The 23,433-nt window shown below is 31.5% G+C and overlaps 1 protein-coding gene and 1 long non-coding RNA gene across 2 annotated transcripts; one reads left to right on the top strand and one right to left on the bottom strand.

Annotated features, from left to right (window-relative positions):
- Positions 1 to 2,251: 2,251 nt before the first annotated feature.
- LOC150033978 (uncharacterized) lies at positions 2,252 to 6,444 on the bottom strand. Its single transcript, XR_016532315.1, has 2 exons — positions 3,989 to 6,444; positions 2,252 to 2,492 (listed from the first exon to the last, which is right to left on the bottom strand). It is a non-coding gene; the product is annotated as an uncharacterized LOC150033978 (long non-coding RNA).
- Positions 6,445 to 9,815: 3,371 nt separating this feature from the next.
- On the top strand, positions 9,816 to 14,082 carry LOC120086563 (strychnine-10-hydroxylase-like). The gene is made up of 2 exons (XM_039043279.2): positions 9,816 to 10,974; positions 13,208 to 14,082. Exons 1-2 carry the CDS (start codon positions 9,982 to 9,984, stop codon positions 13,835 to 13,837), a joined length of 1,623 nt encoding a protein of 540 aa, XP_038899207.1. The 5' UTR covers positions 9,816 to 9,981; the 3' UTR covers positions 13,838 to 14,082.
- Positions 14,083 to 23,433: the final 9,351 nt, after the last annotated feature.

A 23,433-nucleotide genomic window follows, 5' to 3' on the forward strand; every position in this document is an offset into this window, starting at 1 on the left:
AAAATGTTGCCTTCTCCAACAAGAAAAAGTTCATAAAGGTTCGACCTTTAGAACTAAATCTGTGCCTTCCTCTTCATCTGGTATGAAGAAGTGGAAAAAGAAGAAAGGTGGAAAGGGGAATAAAGCCACCACTTCTGTTGTTGCCTAAAAGGCCAATAAAGTCAAAGTTGCAAAAGGAACCTGTTATCATTGCAACCAAGATGGGCATTGAAAATGAAATTGCCCAAAATATTTGACCAAGGAAAAAAAAAAAAAGGTAAATATGATTGACTGGTTCTGGAAACATGTTTGGTGGAAAATGATAACCGTACCTGGATACTTGATTTAAGAGCCACTAACCATGTTTGCACTTGTTTGCAAGAAACTAGTTCCTAAAAATAGTTGGCAGTGGGAAGGATGACTCTTTGGGTTGGAACAAGAGTGGTTGTCTTGGTAGTTTCAGTTGGGTGTTTGAAGTTTTTTTTTGAATCAAAGTTTATATTGTTAGATAATGTTTACTATATTCCTAATTTTAAAAGAAACTTGATTTCAGTTTTATGTTTGATAGAACACTATTTTAATGTATCTTTTATTTGGGATAAAACGTTTCTCTCGAAAACTGATATTGATAGTTTTTCTACAACAAACGAAAGTAACTTATATATACTAAGACCATTAGTATCTAAAATACTCCACAATAAAGAAATGTTCATCATTACAACCACTAAAACTAAAAAAAAAAAAAAATTTCCTAAAGAGAATTCTCATCTTTGGAATCTAAGACTAGGTCACATTAATCACAATATGATTGAGAGGTTGGTTAAGAATGAACTTCTAAACGAGTTAGAAGAAAATTCTTTACCTGTATGTGAATCTTGTCTAGAAGGAAAAATGACAAAACGACCTTTTATTGAAAAATGTTATAGAGCCAAATAACCCTTGGAGCTTATACACTCAGACCTTTGTGGTCTGATGAGTGTAAAAGGCAGAGGAGGGTTTGAATATTTTGTCACTTTTATGAACGATTATTCAAGATATGGACATGTTTATCTAATACAACATAAGTCTTACACATTTTGAAATATTCAAGGAGTATAAGGCTGAAGTTGAAAATTTGTTAGGTAGAAAGATTAAAACACTTTGATTAGATCGAGGTGGAGAATACATGGATATTGAATTCCATAACTATATGATAGAACATGAAATCAATCTCAATTCTCAGCACCTGGTACACCTCAACAAACGATGCATTAGAAAGAAGAAATAGAACCTTGTTGGACATGGTTCACTCTATGATGAGCTATGCTTCTCTAATGATTTCTTTTTGTGGTTATGAAATGGAGACTGCATCTTACCTTTTAAACAATGTTCCATAAAAGAGTGTTACTGGAACATCTTTTGAATTAGCGAGAGGTCGTAAAAGTAGTTTATGACATCTCAGGATTTGGGGATGTCCAACACATGTGCTTGTAGTAAATCCAAAGAAATTGGAACCACGTTCAAGATTATGCTTATTTGTACGTTATTTTAAAGAAACGAAAGGTAGTCTGTTCTCCCATCTAAAAGAAAACAAAGTATTTGTATTGTCAAATGCTACTTTATTAAAAGAAAACAACAATAGAGAACATAAGTCAAGGAGTCAAATTGTATTAAATGAAATTTCCAAAGAAACTACTGAAACTTCAACATGAGTTGTTGAAGAGGCGAACATTTCGACAAGAGTTGTTAATGTTGCTTCATCTAGTCAAACACATCATTCTTAAGTGTTGAGAAAGTCTCGATGTAGTGGGAGGATTGTAACCCAACCTACTCACTATTTATGTTTAACAGAAACTCAAATCATCATATTAGATGATAGGGTTGAGGATCCATCATCTTACAAGAAGGCAATGGTTGATGTTGACAAAGAAGAATGGATCAAAGTTATGGATCAAGAAATGGAGTCTATACACTCCAATTATGTTTGGAAACTTGTAGATCAACCTGATGGAATTAAACCAATAGGTTTCAAATGGATCTACATAAGTCTATACCCATCATACTATATTGTGATAATAGTGGTGATGTGGCATACTCCAAAGAGCCTCGTAGCCACAAACATGGAAAGTATATAGAGCGCAAGTATCATCTTATTAGAGAGATTGTGCAATAGGGACATGTGATTGTAACGACCTGACCCCCTGGACTTAAGTTAGGCCGTTACTAAATACATGCATGCATAGAACTCAAAACGACACTCGGTTATGGCGAAATAAATGCTAATTAAATAAAGTAAGTTAAAAAATCTTTCATTAAATTTAAATACTAAAACAATAGTAGGGTACCCATAAATCATAAAGGACAATAAATAAGTCTAAAAAACAATTCTTAAAAGTAAATTTTAAGCTTCAAAACTAAAAATTAAGAGGAACATGAAAAGAACATTAAATCTCATGAGCGGAAGCGTAAAAACTAGTCCCAGTGGCTCGATCACGAATTCCGCTTGTCCATTGTCGGTGCATCTCTACCCTTATCTGAAACAACAACATGAGAAAGAATGAGTATAAAATACTCAGTAAGTAACCCCACTACTGGGGTTAGGCTGGGCATCTATGTTCTTTAGATACCCACCTCTGGTGAAACATATAACTTGCTCTAGTCCTCATGGGACACATACATACATGAAAAACTGAGTTCTATTCTACTGTAGTCAAGTATGCCCACTATCTCTAGTAAGTCCCGTAGGACCCACAACCTCTGGTGAATCTCGAAGGAAACACAATTTCTTACATACGCATGGTTATGCATACACCTCTTTCGTATACACATAACCCATTTAATGTGTACCTCTTTCGTACACATGGTTAAGTATACACCTAACCTACTGAGTATGTACCTCTTTTGTACATCTAGTTATATACACATCTTTTTCGTATACACATAACCCACTGAATGTGTACCTCTTTCATACACCTAGTTAAGTATACACCTCTTTCGTGTACACCTAACCTACTGAGTATGTACCTCTTTTGTACATCTAGTTATATATACACCTCTTTTGTATACACATAACCCACTGAGTATGTACCTCTTTTGTACACTCATATCCTCTCTATAAATATAGGAATGTGTACCTCTTTCGTATACATGGTTAGGCATACACTTCTTTCGTATACACATAACCCACTAAGTATGTACCTCTTTCATACACCCCAGTACCCTCTAGGTATGTATCATTTTCATACACACTAGCCCTAGTACATCTCTTTCATGTACTAACGCCTTTGGTCGTGCATTATTTTCATGCAGTCGTATAGTCTGGAAAGGAAAAGAGATTGCATCTAACTTCATATTACATATAATACTCACCTAATCATGAATCTTCTAAAAAATCTCCTGATCAAGGTTAGGCTAGTTAACCTCAACATACATAATTAATCTAGTATTAATGGATCCACTCTAGTACATCACTTTCATGCACTAACTCATGTAACAATCAAACATTTGAAATTTTATAATACATCATATAACTTACACAATTTCAAAATAAATCACATCAATAAGCACATCAACAAAATGCTCCAACTTTCACCTAACTTTAAGACATTTCCGTAATAGTGCCTCTTAACTCATAATTTAGGGTCATGCCCAATCGTCATTTTAATATATTTCATAAAATTCTAAATCATGCTCATACATTAACATTCTTCAGTCATGTTATCACATGTTCATATATCTTATCTAAACGGTCTATTAAATCTCAGAACAGTCAAAATTATTCTTGTAACCAGTCTTACAATCCTCAACATCAACAGATTAAATACAACCATATGGAATCACATACCATCTCATGCTAGCATTCAAATGCCTATGTGCATAAATAAATCTTTCAGATCTCATACCAGAAAATACATTGGTCATACTATACTATCAGTCCATCATGTTGTCATTCTGCCATAGCATTCATTTATCATGCTAGCATACATCTAATGCTTGGCTCGTGGGCAGTTCCAGTAGTAAGATTACTTACCTCTAATCGCAAATTCTAGAAACTAGAAGCTCAACATCTTCCTTGCCCAATGGAACCTTGAATCAAATAAACATGCAAAACAACTTTAATTCTTGTTGGTTGTTGTTCGAAATTTGGAGCCATTAAGAAGTGGGTAACTCAAATCTAAGTCGCAAGCATTATGGCCATTGAAGTTGTATGCTGCGACATCAGAGGACATTGGTTGGAGATTGTGGGCATTGTCGTTGTTCATTGGAAGGAGAAAACGAACAGATGGGAGGTGGAGTTTGACTTTTTATAAAAAAAAAAAAGAAGAACAATAATAATAATAATAATAATAATAATAATAATAATAATAATAATAATAATAATAATAATAATAATAATAATAATAATAATAATAATAATAATAATAATAGTAATAATAAAACAAAAAAAGGAAATAAATATAATTACGTTTAATTTCTTTCCGTTTTATACTATTAAATTCCATTACATTTAATTTCTTTTCGTTTTACTATTAAATTCCTTTCCGTTTCAAAAGAAAATTAATTCCTGCCATTAATTTTCAAATTGAATTTCAAATTAAATAATTTCACGCCAATAATTAAATTTTCGCACTTATACTTGAAGTCCAAAATTAAAAAATACCCTTAATTAATAAAAATTATTGAAATTCCAAATAATAAAGTTACTGAAATTACATTATTACTTAAAAAATGTGCGGGGTGTTACATTCTTCCCTTCTAAAAAAACTTTCATCCTAGAAAGTTCATTCTTGAAAAATAAAAAAAAAACTCTGGGGGTGTTACAATGATTGTCACAAAGATTGCCTTGGAGCAAAATATTATTGATCCATTTATAAAAAGCTTTCACAGCTAAAGTTTTTCAGAGTCACCTAAAGGCTCTACGTCCATAGGGTATGAGTCGTCTAAGCTAGGGCAAGTGGGAGATTTCATTGAGTATATTGTATGCACTAGTTTATTGTATTGTATATTGATACTTTACTTTTCCGTTCGTCTATTATTATATTTTGATACATTCTACTAGCTTTGGACAAGTGGGAAATTGTTGGGATTGATGTTCTAAATCTAATGTATCTCATGGTTTATAGTTTTGTTAACACAAATTATATATCTAATAAATTCAGAAGTATTTTATTTGAAATTTAGACAACATTAATTCAATCCAATAAATTAAGATCCAAGGTTATATGATGTCACTTGAACAGTATGTGGTTGACAAGGTGGTTCATGTTTAAGTAAAAACCTAAAAAGTCTGTAGTAAATAGATAAAGATTGGGTGCCTTATCCTGGCAACATTGCAGATATGACTTACTTTGTAATTGTTACATGAGATGTAAGTGGATCTAATAAGGAAAAAAACGAGAAAGATAGACGGTCAAACCAAGAAGCAAGACAACTTAAATGCCTAAGCACTTTTCACAAGCCCATTCACTTCAAGGAAGAAACACTCTACAAGTTTGATGACCAATCAACCTTGAATGTTTCTAGCATGCAAATCTAAAAACAAGAATTTGCAAAAAATAAGAAAATGTCTCAAATATGAGATTTCAATTTTCACTCATAAAGTTTTGATTTTTTTTCATTACAAATAAAGGATAGAAGGATTTATATAGCCTTGTAAAGATTCTAATCTATTTAATACAAATAAATAAAAGTCAAAATAAAGCATTAAGTTCTCTTATCAACCTTCATCTTCCAACCACTATCCTTTAATGTAACTGCATTAATTGCAGCCTCCACACTATCCTTCAATGTAAGTCCATTAATTGCAGTCTCCATCTTCAATGCATCTTCATAATTACCAAGACTTAAATTTAACACTTAAAATCTAGAAATCAATTAAAGATAACAAAAAACTCTAAAATTAAAATGCTGAAAATTAATTAAAAACAACTAAAGTTTTACTAATGCAACTCATCGACTCTGATCCATATCATCTTCCCCCTCTTTAAAAGGATTCATCCCCGAATCTAAAAGTATCTCGTACATCAAATGGACGAAATTCAGCTGCATTGAAAAAGTAATTCACCTTTTCCTCGCCTTGAAGAGTAATCTTGTAGCCATTCACTCGAGCTTGATTAAACACTTGGATTGGAACATCTCCACTTGAATCAAGTATGAACTTCATGTCTAGAGTGATCTGCTTCTTTTGCCATGTCTTTAAAGAATAAAAAAGAGCAAAATAATATTGAATGTTAGTTGGAATAAAAATCTCACTCTCTTGATTTTTCTTAAGTACATTTTCTAACAGTTTGTCTTGACTTGACTTTTATCAACATATATGTGAACATCTTCTTTGTTGGTTGACACATCATCGATAATGACGTCTTTCGAAACATCATCTTTAGGCTTGGGACAACCATCTTCTTGAACAAATTGTGTCGCTTGAATCATCATGTCTTGCCCTTGAAACTTCATCTTTTGAGTTAATTTAGAAAAGTAATCATTAGATTGATTTAACTCAGCCGAACTATTGCGAGAAGAGTTAGTGATAAACATCCTCTTGAATAGATTGTGTCGCTTGAATATTCATAGCTTGCTCTTGAAACTTCATCTTAGATTCAATTCAGACATGTAATTAATGGATTGTTGTATCTCAACAAAGGCATCTCGTAAAGTTTTCCAAAATTGGGCATTACCATTTTAGGTATTATTAGAATTTCGCCTTTGGGACAACATGGTGTTCAGATCAAGATAAAATTAAAAGATAATAACACAGAAAGAATAACGTGAATGACACTTTTTTTTTCAGTTTTTTCAGTTCTGATTTTTTTTTTTCATTACAAATGAAGGATAAATACAAATAAACAAAAGTCAAAATAAAGCATTAAGTTCTCTTATCAACCTTCATCTTCCAACCACTATCCGTTAATATAACTCTATTAATTGTAGACTCCATCTTCCAACTACCATCTTCAATGCATCTCCATAATTACCAAGACTTAAATTTAACTCTTAAAATCTAGAAATTATTTAAAGACAACAAAAAACTCTAAATTTAAATGCTGAAAATTAATTAAAATCAACTAAAGTTTTATTAATGCAACTCATTGGTCCTAATCCATATCAATTATAAATAATATGAACTATATTTTTAATGTAAAAACATGTGAGTGGAGGTATCTTGTATAAAGAAGTTTATACATAGATCAAACTACGAAATAATTAGTTTCTCTTTCTAACACTGTTACTTGAAGAAACTAATATTTCGCTAGGATGACCATAGGAGACTTGACCTTAATCCTGAGAGAGTTGTGAACTCCTATTTATGACGACTGTCCTTTGCTCTGTATGAGTAAGAGTGACCATGATAGCCAACTCAATAAGCTTACCATTTTGAGGATTTGTCTGATTAAGGAGTTGTGAACATAGCTACATAAGATGGAACTCACTGCTTCTCATTCCTTGGAAAAAGTAGATAAATAACTCCCTTAATAGCTGGTTTTGAGTCTGGAACAATGAGGCCTCAACCTCTCACTGGCCTGAGAGATGTTAGTTTATAGTTGGACTATAAACTGTTTGTTCATTAGAGGAATCAGTAGTACTTAAGAAGTTAGATGTACCTGCAGGCGTAAAATGGTATTTTGACCCAATTGTAGTTATGAGTGAAGGGTCATCGCTCTGTTGATTGGTTATATCCATGGATATAAAAATATATTACAGTGCAAAGAGTGCAGCTATTGGTCTTTAATGGAGTGATCAATAGTTATTGAATATTGATTGATTGGATGATTAATTGGATTAAAGAAGTTTAATAAATTAATCTCATATCATTGGAACTTCTAATTTGTAGGTCCATTAAGGTCCATTGTAAGCTTACTAAAGGATAGTAATGATGAATAATTTAAACTGTTCAAATCAAATGAGGAAATTTTATATTAATGAAATTTATATATAATGGTTAATTATAAATATGATCTATAATTCAAATTATGTAAGAGATATATATTTGAATACCAAATATTAGATTTATATGAATTGAATTCATAAAGAGATATGTAGATATAAATATGTGATATTTATATATTGATTAACTCCATATTAAATATGATTTAATTGATTAATTAATGGTTAATTAATTGATTAAAAATACTGAGATTAGAGGTTAGTATATGATAATTAATTAAATATATATTAAATCCCTATATGGTCACATGGAGAAGAGGTTAACCCTTTTCTATATAAATATATCCTTATAGCACATTTAGAGTAAAAAAAAGATTTTTTTTTATTACATAAAAAAGAAAAAATATTGCCTCCAAGCCTCCACCTTCTCTCTAACTTTTCTCTAAAAATTCTTTACCATTTTCTCGTCAAATGTTCTTGGAGACCACTTTTCCAAGTTCTTTAGAATCCTAAAGAATAGCAAGGTAACTTTGTCAGTGGTGTCCTTCATTGAAGAAGTTCGAGATCGTTGATAATGGTGGAAGAGGAAAACTAGAAGAATCAACAAATGTGAGTTTTGATTTCTCCTCTTTTTTCTCTTTTCCAGCATGCATATAGTTTTGTTTGAATGTTTATCCTACAAATCCATGTTTTATTTTACTGTTTTTGTTTCCATAAAAATCAAATGTCTAAATGCAAGGCGTTCACATGATTCCGTGAGAATTCGATTCTTTCAAACTCTACATCTCAAACACAGACATATAACTCACACAAAATAACTCTGCACTCCAAACACAAATATATGAACTTTACAGACATATAAACTCCACGAACATATGAACTCTAGACATCATATCTCAACTCAGCACCCCAAACAACTTCATAGTGATACAGTGTTGAAAATAGTAGTCTATGACTTAAACAAGTTTATTCTAAATTTTCACTAAAAAATTCACAATATTTTTATAAATTTTCTTGATATTCGTGATTTTCTTTAAATATCCGTCGATATATCTATAAATCTGAGTTACCGATATTTACACCCATAACGATATTTTCATCATTGAATACAATAAAGGTGAGATAATGAGGATTTAAACTTCTAACATCAGGGTAACGTTTAATAATAAAGAGAGAATTAATTAATATATAAGCTTAAAGTCAATTGAAACACTTATTAACATAATCAATGTAAAATTATTTAAATTATATGTACTAAATGTACCACATTTCAAAAATGGTATTACAAATTCAAACTTTTGACTTCTTAATCGATATTATGTCTTTATGAATTAAGTTATATTCGACTAATTAAAATAGGCTAGAAGGAGGTAGATATTTTTTGTTTTTCATTTTATTACAATTTTTTTTAAATATATAGATATATATAGAGAGAGCCGCTAAACACAACCACAAAATAGTTTTTATACATTTTTACCACACTCTAATCATAACAAGAAAGAAAGATATTTGTTTAGGCGTTATTCTAATTTGGTTTTTAATCCCGTCAAAGCTTCAATTTTTTCATCCTCTATTCAAAGTTTTCAAAATAAGACATTATATAAATGGTTTGTTTTGTTAGATGATATGATATTAAAATTTTCTTCTTTATCCATAAACTTAAACTTTTGGTTCAATTAGTGATTTAATATCCTCTACACCACAGTCAAATTATGCTCAGATTGATATGTAGCCGATTTACAAAATTAGAAATTGTTAAAATTTCACATTAGAAAAGCCTAAGAGAGCTCACAAGTTTTAAAAGAAACCACCATTGTTAATTGGTTTTAAGATGAAACATCATAATTATCTAACACAATATTCAAAAGTTCATCAAACGTGCAATAATTTAAATCGACAAAAAGACAAAAAAAAAAAAAAGGAATCCTTTGACGATTACCCATCAATTCTAAAATGAGATAGAAACCCATAATTGACAAACAAACAAAGTTAATAATTTCAAATTCATATACCATATCATTTAACAATAAATTTCAAGGCCATTTTTCTTCCCCTAGAGATAATATTGTTCTCAACTAGTGGAGATTAGGGATCACAAATTCAGCAACTGCTCCATATCATTATTATTCTTGCTGCTATAAAATGAGCAGCCAATGTACATTGGAGCTTCCCACAACCATGGCCATTGCGGATCAGAGTTCCGAATATGATATCAACATCTCCGTAGCTGGATTACTCATCCTCTTGCTTTTTCTGATCTTCTCATATTATGTCCTGATTCTGAAGAAAAAGGCTACAAAATTACGCCGATCACAACCCCCTGAAGTAGCCGGCGGATGGCCGATCATTGGCCATCTACGCCTCCTCACAACTGATTCTCTGCTCCTCCATGAAATCTTCGGAGCAATGGCCGATAAATACGGCCCGATATTCCAGATCCGACTCGGTGTCCACCCAACTCTAGTTATAAGCAAATGGGAAATCGCTAAAGAATGCTACACAACTCTTGATTCAATCGTCTCTTTCCGACCCAAGATTTTAACTGAAAAAGAATTAGGCTACAACTTCGCCGGGTTCGGGTTTCGGCCGAATTACGATGACTATTACCGAAACATGCGTAAGATAGCAGTCTCGGAAGTGCTTTCGAATCGCCGTCTGGAAATACAGAGAGATCTCAGAGTCAGTGAAGTGAATAGAGGAGTGAAGGGGATTTACAATTCATGGACAGAATATAGAAATGGTGATTTAATTGTTGATTTGGATGAGTGGATTGGGAATATTAATTTGAATGTGATCTTGATGATGGTTTGTGGGAAGCGGTTGGTTGGGGGTTCGGAGATGGACCGATGTCGTAAAGCGATGAGGGGGTTCTTTGAATTGGCGGGGCGGATTACGGTGGGAGATGCCATTCCTTTTCTGAAATTTCTGGATCTTGGTGGTTATTTGAAAGCGACTAAGGAAGTTTCTAAAGAATTGGACTGTCTAATGGAGGAATGGCTGGAAGAACATCGTCAGAAGAAGAAAGACGCCGGTGCCGGGGAGGAGGAGGACCTAATGGGTGTGATGCCGTCGCTTCTTGAAGGGATGGATCTTGGTGGATATGATGCTGATACAGTCAATAAAGCCACTTGCTTGGTATTCTATATTAACATTTTTATAGTAGATCTTTGTGATGGATAACCATTTGGTGTTCGATGTTTAGTTTTTGAAAATTTTGTTAGGATTGATTTCTTTGTTTTGTACGTTTTTAAAAAATCAAATCAAAATTTAAAATTTTTTTAATTTTGGTCTTTAAAAATTAATTATATATTTTATTATCTACTTTATAATGTTTTTTAAAATGAAGTTGGATTTTGAAAAATAAGATCCCGTTTGCTAATTCTTTCATTTTTTTTTTTAAATTAAACATATTTTCTTCATATTTATTATAATGATTTTTTTCTGTAGCATAATGATTGGAATCTTAACCAAATTTTTTTTAAAAAAAATCAATCTTTTAAAAGCTAATTTTTTTTTAGTTCTCAAAATTTAGTTTGGTTTTCTAAACTATTAGTAAAAGGTCGATAACAAAAGAAGAAATTTGAAGGTGAAAGTAGTATCTATATACTTAATTTAAAAAATATATATATATAAAAATGATTACTAAACGAGACCTAAAAAAAGTAGTTTTTGTTTTGGGTTGTTTTTAAATATAGAAAAATGAACCAAAATATTTACAAAATAAAACAAAATTTTAGGACTATCAATGATAGATGCTGATAGACACTGATAGACTCCTATCAATGTCTATCAGTGACATTGATAGACACTGATAGAAGTCTATCAGTGTCTATCAACGTCTATTATTGATAATTCTAAAATTTTGTTATATCTTGTAAATATTTTCAATAGTTTTACTATTTGAAATAATTTTCCTTTTGTTTTTGGAATTTGATTAAAATTCAAGTGCTTCTTAACGTAGATAAAAATTATAATTTGAAAATTGGGAATAGACAAGTATAAATTTTTAGAATAGTAAACAAAAAACTAAATTACCAAAGAAGACCTAAAAAATGTAGCTTTTATAAACTTATTATTCTTTTTAAAAATTGGTTAAGAATTCAAATGTTCAAGAAAATAAAATCTATAATAAAGAAATTGTGAGAAAACATGCCCAATATAAAAAAAAATAAATGATATAAATAAGACTTTATTTATTAACGAATGCTAAAATTGATTAATAATAAATTTAAGTGACATATATAAGGTAATTCACACAAATTTAGACCAGAAAAGAAAATGACCTTTTTAATTCCCAAGTTTTGAATAATATATGCATATGTTCCTTAAGGTTTAAAAATGTACCTTTCTAGTGTTCAAGTTTATAAAAATAGTTGTATTTGGTCTCCAAGTTTTCAAAATATACCCTTTTGGTCTCTAAATTTTTTCAAATAGGTTTAAAAGGTCATTGAATTATGTTTTTGTTTTAATTTTTTAAAAATAATTATATGATATTTAAAATTAGAAAAATAATTTAAGAGTTATAATTTTTAAAAATTATTCTTCTAATTTAAAATTCCATGTAAGTATTTAAAATAATTAAAAAATTATTTGAGCGACCGTTTAAACCTATTGTTAGAAGCTCGGGTGCTACAAAATTACATTTTTAAAACTCAAAGACCAAATTGACCTATGCTTATAAACTTAAGGACTAAAAAAGTATATTTTTAAAATTCAAAGACAAAAAACACATATATATTATATAAAATCTGGAGACTAAAAAGGTAATTTTATCATAGTGAAAGATTAAAAAATTTCTATTGATTTCGAAGAAATTTGAGGAAAGAATAAGAAAATTATTTTCCTAGATTTTAGTCTTAAATTTTTACCCTTAAATTTTTGTCAAATAATTGCTAAGGCTTGGTTTGGTAACCATTTGGTTTTTAGTTTTAGTTTTTGAAAACTAAACCTACTTCATTCACATTTTTTACAATGATTTGCATCTTTCATAATTATAATGATTGAATGCTTAGTAAGAATTCAAAAATAAAAACAACTTTTTGAAAGCAGTTATCAAAATTTGAATTGGTTTTTTAAATTATTAGTGAAAAGTAGATAACAAAAAAAAGAAATTGGGAGGTGAATATAGTGTACATAGACTTAATTAAAAAAAATAAAAAAATAAAATAGTTACTAAACGGGCCAAATATATGAAACTAATTTTAGCCTTCAAAGGGTGAAAAACTTCCTATATGAACAATAATGTTGTTTGAACTATAAAATTATTCATCATTATGGTAATAATCAACTGAGTAATATAAACTCATGATACTCTTACAGCTTCTCTATCATACATTTAGCAGTAAAGAATTTTTCCTGTTTATGATAGACCCTCATTTCTGGAGCAACTGATACAATGACGGTAACTATAACATGGGCAATCTCATTATTACTTAACAACCAAGAGGCACTAAAAGGAGTACAAGAGGAGCTAGACAACCATGTCGGAAACAAAAGGTTAGTGGATGAATCAGACATAAGCAAGCTAGAGTATCTCCAAGCCGTCATCAAAGAGACATTAAGATTGTACCCAGCAGGGCCATTGTCAGGAGCTCGAAAGGTAAGCCAAGATTGCACAATTGGAGGCTACAATGTGGCGGCGGGCACGCACCTTATAACAAACATTTGGAAGATACAGAGGGACCCTCGAGTTTGGCCAGAGCCTTCAAAGTTCAAACCAGAGAGGTTTCTTAGTAGCCATAACTACAACCACATAGATGTGAAGGGCCAACATTTTGAACTGTGTCCGTTTGGTTATGGAAGAAGGTCCTGCCCTGGGTTGGGGATTAGTCTTTTGATGACGCCGTTGGTGTTGGCTAGTTTGATTCATTCATTTGAACTTCGAACTCGTTGTGATGAACCGGTGGACATGGCTGCCAACCTTGGGCTCACCATGCACAGAGTCAACCCTCTTCATGTTCTCGTCAAGCCGCGTCTTCTAGCTACTGCTTATGCATGATCTCTGCCAACTATTTTGTTGTTTTTTTTGAGTTACATAAAATCATTTTTAAGTAAACTGCCTTTTGTAGTTTAATAATGGTAATAGTTGCATCCATTATCATGTATCCTCTTCAATCATAAAGAAAAAAAAATTAAAAAGAAAAATTTGTCACATATCAACTTATGATTAGACACCTAAATGAGCTGTAAGTACTTATGGGATGGAATAAAAAAATCTATGTAATAATTAAGCTTAGGCTTTAAGGGTTTTTTTTTTTTTTTTTTTTTTTTTTTTTGCAAATGTATTGTAATTAAAGTGTGGGGTGGGGAAATCGAACCTCAAACCACGAAATTGATAATATGAACACTATGCCAATTGAGCTACGCTCTTGTTGGCATGCTTAGGTTAAGTTTCTAATGGTTGGATGGTTGTCTCAAATAAAATTGATAATACAAATTAATAAAATTGTGAAGTCTCTATTGGCTACACCTAAACTTTAGTCTCCAAATCTTTTTTATGCTTTGTTTGGGGTTGCGGTAACTTTTGAAATAATGGTTGCCAACGGTGATTAAAAATCAATTGTACCCTTAATTTGTATTTAATAAGTTGATAAATTTTGAAAATGATTAAATGGGGTCTTTAAATACCCAACAATACTTGCTTTCTTAAGCACTTGCAAAAATTAGGGGGTCATTTGTTTCATGGTAATCTTAAATTACCACCTCATGAGCATCTAGATTACTTACATTTTAGTAATTTAAAAATTACCAAGCATCCAAAGATACCCAACATCTAAAATCCTTCAATTCTAGGTATCTCCATTCCTATTGAAATTATGGGTTTTCAAGACTCCCTACTATTAGATATTGGAAAAAAAATAATTAGGGGTTAATTTGTGTATGCATGTTTCTTTTCTATTTTGGAAAAAAATCATAATTATGTTTCTTTTGGTTGGGTCTAGAGCACAATCTAGAGTTCTTTGTATTTTTTTTTATTAAAAAATATCTTTGATCCTCTTTGTTGAGACTTGAGTCTAGATCTTACTATCACAGTATGACTCATTTTATCAAACTTTAATTTGAGAAGTGTCTATTATTTCTTATAAACTTTTGGATTTTTTCTTTGAGCTTTCAAAAATTTTCTAATAAGTTTTAAGCTCTTAATTAAAATATCATTGTATTCCCGATTTAAGTCAAGACCTAACTCTACTGTAAAAGATTAAAAAAAATCTACAATTATTTTGACATAAAGTCCAACTATAGAATGAAGATAAAAAGTTTGATTATTTTTCGTTAAAAGATTAGATTTAAGGTTTTTTTTCAAAATATATAAAATCTACAATTGTTTTGGCAGATAATCTAAGGATGGAATGAAAATAAAAGATGTATTTGATTTTTTTTTATTTTTTATTTTTTGTGAAAAGATTAGATATTTTATTGAAGTTTGTTTCAAATTAGATTAGGCATTTTTTTCATTGTGTATTTTCATTTTCTTCAAATTATATTTTCAATTTTAATTTTTGAAAATCAAATTTTTTATTATATTTCCTACAAATAAAATTATTTTATTTTTTTTGTAAATTAGATTATACATTTTATTTATTTTTAATAATTATATTTATTATTGAAAAGGTACTGATATGGTAGTTTTTAATAAAATTTTCTTATTGTTTGAGATATTTACAAGACAAATTCAGTATTCATATTGTTAAGGTTTTGAAGCTTATTTATAAAAATATATATTTATATTCTTTGCAGATATGAATCATCGTACTTTAAAATTGATAGATAATATTGTGACAATGTTCTATTTTTTAATACAACAATTGCAAAAGTGAAGAATTGAACCTCCGACCTATTGGATCAAAGTGTATGTCAATATGACTGAGTTGAGCTCATTTGGCAATATTGTGACAATATTAATTTGTGATATAGACATATTGAATCAAATGTATTTTTTAAATTTGTTATTATTATTAATTATTGCTGCAAGAAGCATAATCGTAAATATGTAAGAGGTGAAAGTGCATTCTTTAGATTACATGTTAGACAATTTAATGTCCATAGAATGACACATGACAAGGATTTAGTATACTTTGAGAATAGTACTCTATGAATAGAAGAACATTGAGTTTACTTCATCATATGCTCAAAACTATAAGCAAGTTAAAATGATGTCAACATAAATAGATAAAAGAAATAGTGATAATATTTTTACACATCATTACACACGATGTAAAAAATTAGAATGATACATAGATATTTTGTGCGACCAGTAGATGCTTTCATAGAAAGAGATATGAACCATATCATTTAGCAATATTGTGTTAATATGTGGCAAGACATGCTAGACCAATGTATTTGTTAGGGACAACTACCCTCAAACTAACTATCTCCATGATGGTATGATATTTGTCCACTCTGGACATAAATCCCTCATGGCTTTATTTTTTGTTTCATCCCAAAAGGCCTCATACCAATGGAGATAGTCATCCTTACTTATATACCCATGATCCTCCTCTAATCTAACCAATGTGGGACTTTGGTCGCATTCCCAATAGTATTTTTTGAGTTGTTTATTGTTATTAACTATTGCATGCCATAAGCATAATCGTAAATATATAAGAGCCGAAGGTGCATTCTTTAGATTACAAGTTAGACAAATTAATATACATAGATTGATACATGACAATGATTTAATGTGTTTTGAGAATACTCGTATAAATAGAAGAACATTGAGTATACTTTGTTATATGTTCAAAACTGTAGGTAAGTGAAATGGAAATAAACATATAGAGATAGAAGAAATGGTGGCAATATCTTTACACATGATGTAAAAAATAGAGTATGTATAGATATTTTATGCAGTCGGGTGAAACAGTTATTAGATGCTTTAGTGAAGTTCTTCATTTGATATTGCGCCTTCATGAGTATCTACTAAAGAAACTAGATTGTACCTACAAATTCATCCAATGGAAAGTGGAGATAGCTTGAGTTATGCCTTGAAGTAATAAGCTTAATATTTGTCATGTCCCAGATGAGTAGAAAATGACTTTCTAGATAAAATTTGATCTTTATGAGTGGCTTGTTATATCATTTGGTCTTACTAATGTACCAAGGACTTTTATGAGCCTAATGAATCACTTTTGAGAGAATACATTGACAAATTCTCTGGTAATATTCTTGTTTAATAAAAAAGTTTGGGTGTTCATATTTTACATATCAAGACAAGTTTGCTTAAACTTAGAGAACAAAAGTTTTATGCCAACTTCAAAAAGTGTAGTTTTGTCTAGACCAAGCCAACTTTTAAGGATTCCTTGTTTGAAAGGACGAGGTTAAAGTTGATGAAGCAAAGGTAAAGGCTATTCAAGAGTGGCCCACACCCACCAATATAACCAAGATGAGATCTTTTCATGGTTTAGCTAGTTTTTGTAGAAGGTTCATTAAGGATTTTAGTAGCATAGTCTCACCCTTGAATGAACTTGTTAAAAAGAATGTGAAATTTGAATGAAAAGAAAAGCAAGAAATGCATTCAATGAATTGAAAAATAAATTGACTAATGCACATTGTCTTTCTTTACTTAACTTTGATAAATCTTTTGAGATTGAATGTGTGCAAGTGGAAAATGGATTAAAACCATTTTGATGCAAGAAAAGAGGCCAATCATGTTCTTTAGTGAGAAACTAAATGGAGCACAACTTAGCTACCCAATATATGATTAGGAATTACAAGTACTTGTGAGGGCTTTGCAAATTTGGTGACATTACTTGTGGCCAAAGGGTGTTTGTTATCCACACGGATCATGAAATCTAGAAGTACCTAAAAAGCTAAACAAAGTTGAACAAGAGGCATGCTAAATGAGTAGAGTTCATTGAGATATTTTGATATGCCATTCATTACAAAAAAGGTAAGGATAATGTAGTACTTGATGCATTGCTAAGAAGTTGTTTCAAGGACAGAATACTTAAAAAATTTTGATAAAGAAATCAAAGAAATGATTGAAAAGAATAATCAAAAGCTTATCAATAGTAGAAACCAAGAGAGAAAGAAGTTGATTTTTAAACTTGACGATTGGATTTAGGTTCATTTACGAAAGGAAAGGTTTCCGGATGAAAGGAAGTCTAAACTTCAACCAAGAGGAGATGGCCCATTTCAATTAATAGAGCGGATCAATGGTAATGCCTACAAACTAGATCTTGAGGTGAGTACAATGTAAGTTCTACTTTTTCAAGGGATCGGATCTTGCAGTTGAAGCGCATGAATGTGTGTGCTTTTAATTTGATTTTGGAACATACAGAAAATTATATAGAACTTTAAATATAAATTCACTTAGTAGCTATTTAACTATGAATAATTTCAAGGGAAAGATACCTTTGAAGACAATTCTTCATTCTCTAATTCTTCGTTGTGGTCACGATCTCAGCAATTCTTCTTTGGTCTCGAACAAGATACTACCATTATGCTTTCCCCGTTATTACCAAGTAAGGATTTGGCTTATGGATTTTTTTTTTTTTTTTTTTTTTTTTTTTTTTTTTTTTGAAGATTGGGAAGAGATCTAGAGAGAAATTTTTTCTGTGATTTTAAGTGATGAGAGATAGTGAGAGTAGAGAGAGAATTGAGAGTTAGTGTGTTTTTCCTAGAAAAACAATTCCTCTGTCAAAAAACAAACACATAACTATTGTTCATATTAAATGAGGAAATTAACTCCCTCTCCCACTCACATTAACTCATGTTAGCTCCCTTAACTGCACGGGAGTTATATGATTATTTAGTTTAATTTAAATCAAATAAAATTTGATTTAATTTGATTAAATAATTATTAATTAATAAAATTAAATAATCTTAGTTAATTAAATATCACATATTTAATTAATATTAAATTTGAATCATATTCAAATGTATTTCTCTCCCATAACGTTGTTTACTGTCTCATAATTAATATTAAATTTGTTTTAATTAATATTAATTAATATTAGATCAGACCACAAAATCAATCACTCTTACTTTATAACGTTGTTTACTGTTTAAGACTGACTATTTCAAAGCGATGATCTAGGCAACTAGACCTTAATTATGAGCTAACTATGAACTTCTGTTTATTTAGAATTATCCTTAGATTTGCATAGGTGAGGGTTGGCTCAACAGCGCCGGCTCAATAACCTCCCATTTCAGGGGTAAGACTAGATAGATAGCTGGGGACATAGGGTGCAAGACAGAATTCACTCCTACCCGCCTTCAGGGATAGTAGATAGGTTGTTCCCTTAAGTGCTGATTCTGGATCTTGAACAAGGAGCCCCGCCCTCTCACTGGCCCGAGAGGGACTCGATTTTGTTGACTGGATCACAAAAAAATTATTCATTAGGGGACCAGTGGGGACTTAAGGAACAAGAGGTAATATTAGGGGTAAAATAGAGATTTGACCCTGCCGTTATTATGAACAACTTGTGAAAGGTTGATTTACTAATCATGGGTATATCGAGTGAACATAATATATCTACAGTAAGGGGAGTTCAACTATGGGCTTTAGTGGAGTGACTCATTAGTTAATGAATGAGGGTTAGATTGGTCTAATGAGTTTAACCGATTAATCTCGAATCGTTGGAGCCAATGATCTGTAGGTCCACGAGGTCCCCCTACTAGCTTGGAAATGTATTAGCTCTAGAGTAGCGTGATAAGTTAATTTGAAATGTTCAAATTAGAATCAAACAAAATTGAAGAATTTATATTTAAATATGATTTAAATATATGAAGATGGATTTGTGTAAAATTAATTTAATATTGGATATTAAATTAATTAGAATTATTTAAATTATTTAAATAATTATCTATTAATTTTATTAGAAAATTAATTTATGAAATTAATTTGTAAAATTAATAAATTTTTATTTTTGAATCAAATGTGATTTTTAAGTCAAAATTGGATTTTGGATATAGAAATTACACAAATGGGAAATTGAGATTTTCCAACTCCATCTTCAAGTAGCTCACTAACAACCCACCATCTTCAAGCTTCATTTACTCCAATCATGAGTTACATCTCATGCAGTTATTCTCTTTGCATGATAGTCTTCAATATATTAAAGAGATTGGAGTAAATTTGAGGGATGATAATCGATAGAATTTTAGTTGAAAATTCGTGTGAAGAAGGTGTTCTTCCTTTGGGTTGCTGCTGTGAGCATTCTCCAAGTTCCCTTGATTCCAGCTTATTTTGAGTCACACAACTCAATCTAGAGCACTAAGAGAATATTAGGGAAGATCTTGTGGGAGTCTACACAGAGATTTGGAGGAATTTGCAGCTGAAAATCGAGATTTCAAAGGTTCTTCAAAGGTATGACTTAAAACCCATTAAATTCTGCTTGAGCATTCTTTCATGTCTGCCAAAATTAATCTTTTAGAGTGGTTATCGATCCTCGTCGCTTTCGCTGCGTGCTAGAACCATCCAACATTACTTTCCTCTACCCTGGGGAAGGAGTGAATTCCGTCTTGTGTAGCTGTGTTGCCAGCTCCTCAATTCAATGAATCCCCAAAATGATACGCTTATTGAATCGGCAATCTGGCCACTCTCACCCATACAAATCAAAGGTTTGCCTTCATAAGCAGAAGTTTACAACTTACTCAGGTCATCTTGGTGAAATGTAAGTCTCTATTATGAACAACGTTATATAATAAGACTAGTCATTTCGTGGTCCGGTCTTATATAAACTCCTTTGTATAAAATATTCCCGCTCACATATCTCCATATGAATGATCAAGATCAGATCATTTATAGCACTTTACAACAATTATAACATCTACAAAGGGGGGCATACTCGTAGTGTCATAAGCATAAGGTATCCAGCCTTATCCATCTACTACAGACCATTAAGGTTATCACTTAAACATGATCCACCCATATGTCTCTACATACATGTTAAGCTACAATATAACCTTGGATCTTGGTTTATTGGTTTGTGATTAATGCAATTAAAAAAGAAATACAACACCATTTTATTGAATTAATAAGATGTTTATACATTACAATTACAAATTATAGGATACTATGAGATTTAGGGCATCAACCCCAATACATCGAACCACAAAGGTCCAAGTTTACAAGTTCTAGGGATTCTTTGGCACTATGATCTTTTTCAATAAAAGATCTTTTAGCCATTTTTCCTTCAAGGAATGACTCACATACAGGTAAAGGATTTTCTTATAACTCACTTAGAAGTTCATTCTTGACTAGTCTCTCAATCATATTGAGATTTATGTGTCCTAGTCTTAGGTGCCAAAGATGGGCATTTTCTTTAGGAGAAAATTTATGCCTTTTAGTATGAGTTATCATAGTTTTAAACAATTCGGTATTTAGGAGAGTTTTAGTTGCTAACAGTCTTAGCACATATAAATTATCTTCGTGATTAGCAGAACAAAATATGTACTCCATTGTTGTAAACAAACATTTTATTTACATAAAAACTAAAAGAGTATTGCTGTTCTAGAAGACATTTTATAGAAATTCAGTTCCTTTTTAAGTCTGGAACCACATGTACATTATCTAAAAAAATGTAAGATTTCTATAAGTAGATTCGAAGCCTTACCACTACCGTAGCAGAAACGATGTGCCCAATTCCAACATGCTTCGTGATTTTCCCAGCCTCCAGTTGCCTCCAGGAACTAATTCCTTGAAATGATGAACAAATATGGTTAGTGGTGCCTGAATTAATTATCCAGGCAAAATCATCATTCTCCACTAAACAAGTTTCCAAAACAAGTAAATCACATTTACCTTACTTGACCTTCTTCTTTTCTTCCAAGTATTTGAGACAATTTCTTTTCCAGTGTCCCTCCTAGTTGCAATGGAAATAAATTCCCTTTGCAGCCTTGGCCTTCTTGCCCTTCTAGGCAGCAACTGGTGGATTAGCTATCCCCTTTCCATCTTTCTTCTTCTTCAACTTTTTGGTATTAGAAGAGGAAGGCACAGGCTTAGTTCCAGAGGTCGAACATCTGAAGAACTTCTTAGAGGATGAGACAACATTTGTCTCTCCCTTATGTTCCTTGACTTTCATCAAGAACTGTAAAGTCTGTAGCTCTTGAGTAAGGTGGTCAGGTTGTAGTCAATCCGTTCATAACAACATTACTATGAAACTGCAAAAAACTTTCAAGTAAAGTTTCCAGGATGCTAACCTGACTGGCCTCATTGATAATAGACTCATTCATCTCCGCCACGTTAAAGTGGACCATCGTGTTGAGAACATGTACTCGAACAGATGCCCTTTCTTGTATACAGGCATTGCCGATGTATTTAGGAGCGTCATGCTTGAGTTGTTCAGACGGTTGTCTAAATGACCCCCGTAGGGAACCCATGTTCTCACGGTAGTGATCATGTGCTCATGTTTCTTGGCCAAGACTTCAGAAAGGCTTGTCTGATATATGCTCGGGCCTTTTCATTTGCCCGTACCAAACACTCTTATGCCTCCTGAAAGTTCCGAGCAGCATTTGGAGCTAGGACTGAAGGACATTCCTCCATCAGGAAAAATCTTAGGTATCGATGATTATAATTGTGTTAATCGTGTTTTTCCAGGTGATATAGTTATCACCTATTAACTTATCAGCGACGAGCATGTTTAGTGTCGAAGAAGTCATTTTATAAATTTTGCTGAAATATTAAATTTATTTATATCATTATTCAAGCATTACCCAATTGAAAAACCAATCAAATTTAGCAAAATAACTTAATTCATCCTGTGTGACATCTATTTTGCAATGATGTTTCAGTGAGGTAAGGTAAAAGCTGCCATAAGGTGATCAGGTACACCTTCACCGAAATGGGACCATCTAAACCAATATACAAAAAACTCCTTGTTACTGTAAATATGAGTCACCATCGTTCGGTCCAGAAGCTGTTAACTATCTTAACATCTTCTTGTAAATGTAACCCCTCATTTTAGATTCTAGAGTTTTGCTCCAATGAGCCAATCGTAGGGCAAAAACTATCTATTTCTAGAGTTTGAGTAATGAGTCATGCAAATGTCATTCGTAGAGGGACATAGGCAAAGGTGCCTTGAGGTCGAGCATGAAAATTTACTACAAACAAATGAGAGAGACCGGGGGATGTGTTGACACATGTCCTGCTCCCTCTTACTATAAACACTCTCTCCATTCACCTTGGTATTGACCTATACGAATACTACCTATAGGGAGACATAAGCGAAGATGCCTCGAGGCTAAGTATAGATCTCACAGTGTGAACTTTGAGGGAGAAACATGAAAAAGAAAAATGAAGTATCATATAGCCTAATTTTCTCCCACTAAATGTTTTACCTAGGGCTATTTAACTTAGAAAAATACGGCTACTTATTTTTACTAAGTGTTTGTTTAAATTGCCCAAAAGTAACATTTACTTTGAATAGTTAAAACAACTTTGATTAATATTTATTAAATATTTTAATAAACTTTAATCAACAATTACATGCTCGTAGCAAATCTATCTAATTTACCTTTCTAGATCAATAACTAGGTAGGGGAGTTTCATTTCCATCAACTTAAATACCACAGCCAAGACAGAACTAGTCTTAGAACAAATGTCCGTTATAGATATGTTTGCCACAAATTTGACCTTTTAATTAAAACCAATTT

This window comes from Benincasa hispida, chromosome 9 (genome assembly GCF_027475165.1).
Source record: "Benincasa hispida cultivar pf3 chromosome 9, pf3_genome.v1.1, whole genome shotgun sequence".
NCBI classification, from domain to species: domain Eukaryota; kingdom Viridiplantae; phylum Streptophyta; class Magnoliopsida; order Cucurbitales; family Cucurbitaceae; genus Benincasa; species Benincasa hispida.

Excerpts from the sequence above, each read along its gene's own strand:
- LOC120086563 (XM_039043279.2), top strand. The coding sequence starts at position 9,982 with ATGAGCAGCCAATGTACATTGGAGCTTCCCACAACCATGGCCATTGCG. Across the intron at positions 10,975-13,207 it reads TCAATAAAGCCACTTGCTTG|ACCCTCATTTCTGGAGCAAC; the intron begins GTATTCTATATT and ends TGTTTATGATAG.